The 5285-nt window shown below is 42.1% G+C and overlaps 1 protein-coding gene across 1 annotated transcript; it reads right to left on the bottom strand.

The window, feature by feature from the left end:
- Positions 1-1129: 1129 nt before the first annotated feature.
- FZD4 (frizzled class receptor 4) lies at positions 1130-4855 on the bottom strand. Its single transcript, XM_027677474.1, has one exon. The coding sequence runs from the start codon at positions 4823-4825 to the stop codon at positions 3524-3526; it is 1302 nt and encodes a 433-aa protein (XP_027533275.1). The 5' UTR covers positions 4826-4855; the 3' UTR covers positions 1130-3523.
- Between the last annotated feature and the right edge of the window lie 430 nt (positions 4856-5285).

Below are 5285 nucleotides of genomic sequence, written 5' to 3'. Positions count from 1 at the left end.
AGCCAGAACCTGGGACACGTGCACTGTCTTTGAAAGGGTTTCTGTCCACACCATGTGCAGAAGCATGAACATACTTTCACTGTTGCCCAATGATGTCTTGTTCTCTTATTCCTCACATTGAACATTTAGATCCAAATTGTGCTGGATCAACCCTTCAAAGCATCATTTCACTCCAGCATGAGCATTTCAGCCCTTCTTCCTTCAGGGGAAAAAAGCACTTCCAAAAAATGCTGAAGCTATTTTAAGAAACAAACTCACCAAAAACGTGAGGGCTGCCAGGAATTCTTTAGTTATCCATAGAGGTTAAAGTTTTATTTTGATATAAAAATTAAATAGCAAACTTGCTTTGGGTTTTTTTACAGTGATAAATTAGAAATTTACAGTACATACATTGAAGTAGATATATTTTCTGTACACCCCAAAATAATCAGTGTCTATTTCCTTAAAATTCAGAAAAAGGAACTAACATGTCTGTTTAATGTAAGAGCTAAGCTTGTACCTCTCAGGCAGACACTTCTGGAACCTGCAGTGAGAAGAGCACATGCTGAGGGGGGAGATGGGAGCAGGGACTGTGCAATCGATGGAAATGCCTGTAAAGTTTCCAGTTGTATAACCACAGCAACTGCATTTCCAAGACAGGATTAGTCACACTGGTTTTGGCTTTAAATTCATAACAACGCTGAGATGAGAGAACCCAAGAATTGCTGGAACCTACCCTACAACCACCGGTTTTTAGGCTACCTGCTGTGACTTCCCACTCATACAGCCATAAAGTGGAGCAAGGTAAATGCACATGGATGAATACATTTATGGAATGGTTTAATTGCTGCAACAACTAATTTCACTTTGGGTCAGTACAGCTTGCCCCTGACTGCTGGGGGAAGATGTTTCTTCAGGAATAGCAGCTGGTGTCTCCCCCCAGCCCACCTCCTTCTCATCGCATTTGAGTTGCTCACATGCTTTAAATAGGATATCCCCCCAGGTCCCTCATAGGGCTACACAGGCCATCCTTATCCAACTCACATCATCTCACAATGCTAGGGGCATCCCTCTCACAGTTCACAGGGTCACAGGCAGAGATGCAAGGATTTGACAACAAGGTACTATTTAACATTCACTTCTGTATAAATAACATGGTTAAAAACTCCATTTATTGAATCAGTCTGGTCAAACACAGGTCATATCGGCCAGGAAAGTATCCAAAGTGTTTCAGAGTGAAGGACACTTGAGTGAACATGACACCTTGGCACAGCCCAATACTACTTTACCAAAAAAGACTCATACTGCATCCTCCCTCTTTGAAAGCCAACATATAGCTGCTGACTTTACATTCCTTGCTGCACCAGCACGGAGACTGCATGATGGAGAAGCTCAGCCACCTGAAGATCTCATACTTGCAGAACTCCTTGTCCACAAAGGCATAATCAGACCCAAACACAACCCTAATAGCGAGAGACTTTATGGAGAGGAGGAAAAGGCCTGGCTGGAATGTGGCATTGACCAAGACAACGCTTATGCATCTTGAGTAGAATATGTCAAGTTGTCACTTGTTCTGCTAGAGAGGGAGCTCCGCCATTAGGGTTTGGTTTTTAGTTTAAAAAAAGAAGTGCTCTAGCATATGTTTTGAAACTGACACTGAAACAATACATGCTTGGACATATTAGTGTTCACTTCCAGAGCTGGAGTGAACTGTGGTTTGGGAAGCACATAGGCACCTGTGTGAAAAGCAAGTACTTTAATAAAGCAACATCTGTTCTCAGCTGCCCTTGAAGGTCACGTGAGTTGGGACAGCAGGGGGAATGCTCTGCAGCAGATGAGGTTCACACAAAGAAATGAAGTAAAACTTTAGAGCACACCCATAAAAACCAAAAGTCCTTCAAAGGGATAGAACATCAGAACGGTGTTCTCTTAAGTGCTTCTGGGGTATTTCTTTTTGTATCACCTTTCTTATTAGCCAAACAAGTCCCTGACACTAGGTTCAATCTCCCAATGAGCACAAGCTGATGCCTCCTGAAATAAAAGGATAAGAAAACTCAACAGTTGCTTTGAAACAACATTATTCACCAAGACGTTGGATCCCTTACAAAAACTGGAAAGGTCTTCGTTGTTCCTGAGGACTGAATGCCTGCTCACATTCTGTGTGCAAATATACATTAAAAAAAACTTCTCCATAGCCACCAGTGAGCAACTGAAACATCATTGTGAGGCAGTCAGCTGTACTGCGATGTCATGGGCTGAGAATGTTCTTTTAATTGGAACTGACACACATAATTATACAACTGATCTGTGTGAACATGAGGTTGCCAAGGAACTTAACATTTTGATTCTCCCCAGACTGGTGTCTGCAGAGATACCATCACACTGAAGAAAATATATTAAGACTTAATTGCTTTATGCAATGGGTCTCCAGAGAGAGACAGGTAAGTTTACTTGGAGAAAACTGGCATTGTTTAAAGGTACCCTCAACTCCTTTTTTCTCTTTCCTTGAGGAGGGAACACTATATTGTAAGACTTTATTTAAAGTTATTAAATGCAGCAGAATAAAGTAGTCTGCTGGAAACAGCAGGAGCACCTGAAGCGACAGGAATGGAGGCAGATGGATAATGATAACTGATGCAGAAGACCATACACAGTTTCTCACTTTCTGCTGAGTCCTCTACATCTGACATTGGCCTTGAGTAAAGCTTTTAAAAAATTAGAAAAGTTCATAGAATCACAGAATAAATCAAATGTGAAGGGATGCAAGGAGGTCCAAATTCCCACGTGGCAGAATCAACACTCAATTCAGACCAGGTTACAAATGGTAAAAAAAATGAGTTGAAATTATTATTAGGCCATTAGATGACTTCAAGAATAATCCTCACTAATAGCTCACTAAATCCTACTCATCATGGGTAAAGCTCAGACCTGGAAAGCCTACTTGCTATTTGTTGGGGGACTGATCCTTGGCTGACTTGTGCAGTGTATGGGAACAACAGAATTCCCCAGGGCATAAAGACATAATCCTCATCAAATGCTTCCTTCTCGATGCTGAACTAGGAAAGAAGACATCTAACTGAGGTCCTGGGTACTCCACCTTCTGGTAACTGGACCCTAAATAAGCCCAGAATTTGGCCCTGGACTGACTTTCCTCCATCAGCTATAAGACGATGAAAGAAAAACATCATCCTACAGCTGTGGACTACAGTCCCTCAGCTTCTAAAGACTTCAAGACTTCAGTAATTGCCTCCCGCTTTAAAAAAAAAAAAAAAAAAAAAAAAGGAAGATAACATATTTGGGTATTTCACAGCTTTTAAAGCCTCCCTGGGCTCTCCTATTTTGGGCAGCATGGTTTATGGCTATTGTATCTGCAGCATGATCTTTTGGCTGTTTATTCTTTAAGGCTTTTTTTTTTTTTTGCACCCCCCAGAGACAGGTTGTGTAACCATCTCCCTATTCTATTACCAAAATTTACATGGTAATGCTTACACACCATCAGTCCTTCACAGGAGAGCAGTCAGACCATTGAGGTGTCGTCTTTTTCTCAGACCACAGTCTCGTTCCCTTTTCCGGGTTTCACCCAACCATCTGCTCTCTTCTCCCGTTTCACTTTCCCTGAGTTCACCAGTCTGTTCGAGCACTTCTGCCACGTGTGCAGAGTTTTGGCTGACCAGATCCACATACCTGATGTAATACCCACCAGAAGGGACATGAAAATTTTGAGCATCTCCACTGCCATATTGGAATCATCTGCTGAATAGCGGAAAATGGCCCAGTTGGAGATTTCATAGAAATAACAGGCGATGACACACGTTGCTGGGACGGTGTACAGCACTGAAAAGACACCGATTTTGACCATTAGTCTTTCCAGTTTGTCAGTTTTAGTTCCATCTTTCTGGAGATTAGACCTGATTTTAAATAAGGCCACAAGTCCTGCTGCAATGAATAAAGTCCCAATGACCAGGTAGGTAAAAAGCGGAGCGACGACAAAGCCTGTCAGTGCATCCAGGTTCTGGTTCCCAACATAGCAAAGGCCAGTGAGCTCGTCTGCATCTACTAGTCTCATAATTAAAATGACGATGGTCTTCACTGCTGGGATAGCCCAGGCTGCAATGTGGAAATATGAGCTGTGCATTTCAATAGCTTCGTGGCCCCACTTGAGACCTGCAGCCAGAAACCATGTCAGTGTCAGAATAACCCACCAGATGGAGCTAGCCATCCCAAAAAAGTACATCAGCAAGAAAATTATAGCACATCCTGTGTTCTTAAGACCTTCTTGGATAAGAACAGGTTCTGCTGCCTCTTCAAAATCACAGGATATCCTTTCCCGGCCCACAGTTAGCCTCACAATATAAGCAATGCTATAAATATTGTAGCACATGCTCAAAAATATGATTGGGCGCTCCGGGTAGGAAAATCTGGATGAATCAATCAGGAAGGTCAGGACCGTGAAGGCAGTTGAGATGAAGCAAAGACTGGCCCACACGGCCATCCAGATATCTGTGAATTCTTTAGCTGACCTGCTGTAGAGACCAGCATCGTAGCCACATTTCAGGACACAGTTCAAGCTTCTCTTCACCCAAATGTACTGATCCGAGTTAGACCCCATGCTGTGGCACTCTTCTCCAGGCTGCAAGGAGGTCTTGCTGTGAAGGGGAACCTCTTCATCTCCTGGGCCCTCCATGCACATGTGGTTGTGATCATTCTGGGGTGGGAATTTGCTGCAGTTTAGGCTGTCTGGCCAGGCAAATCCAAATTCTTTTAAAACGGGTTCACATCTTCTTTTGACAGAGAGGCACATGCCACCACAGGGACCTATGGGGATGTTAATCTTCTCTGTGCACATTGGGACATAGACTGAACACAGGAAGAACTGGAAGAGAGAAACAGAAATCACAAGTGCGTCCGAGGAAAATTAGACAAGTTGAAATATAAAAAGTTTTCTTTTTTTGACTTTTTAGCAGTAGTATTTGGTCCTTTGCCTTAAAAAACAGGAAGCAGCATAAAACAAATAAACTAAGAACAATAAAAACAAAAGAGAAAAAAATAACAATGTTGTCTTCTTCATTTCAAATGTGGTCCAAAGCCAAAGCCTGAACGTTTTACTCCCTAGATTAGCTCTATGTAAATTTAGCCCATCAGTTTCAATGAAGCAAGTGGGATTTAGCCAGACTTGAAGCTCAAGGGTGCAATTTAAGAAAGCAGAAAAAACAAATTTAAGAGGCTTAAACAAATACATATATTTGTTCTGGGCATTGTCTGGATATTCCAGTTAAGAAACAAATAGAAAAAAAAAAGGCATTTGT

This window comes from Neopelma chrysocephalum, unplaced genomic scaffold, assembly GCF_003984885.1.
Source record: "Neopelma chrysocephalum unplaced genomic scaffold, ASM398488v2 Primary Assembly neopelma1_43, whole genome shotgun sequence".
Lineage (NCBI taxonomy): Eukaryota > Metazoa > Chordata > Aves > Passeriformes > Pipridae > Neopelma > Neopelma chrysocephalum.
Note: the sequence above shows the minus strand (reverse complement) of the source record. Positions and strands in the feature narration are given on the sequence as shown.

Bases quoted from the DNA above. Each gene is read 5' to 3' on its own strand.
- FZD4 (XM_027677474.1), bottom strand. From the start codon at position 4,825: ATGTGCACAGAGAAGATTAACATCCCCATAGGTCCCTGTGGTGGCATG.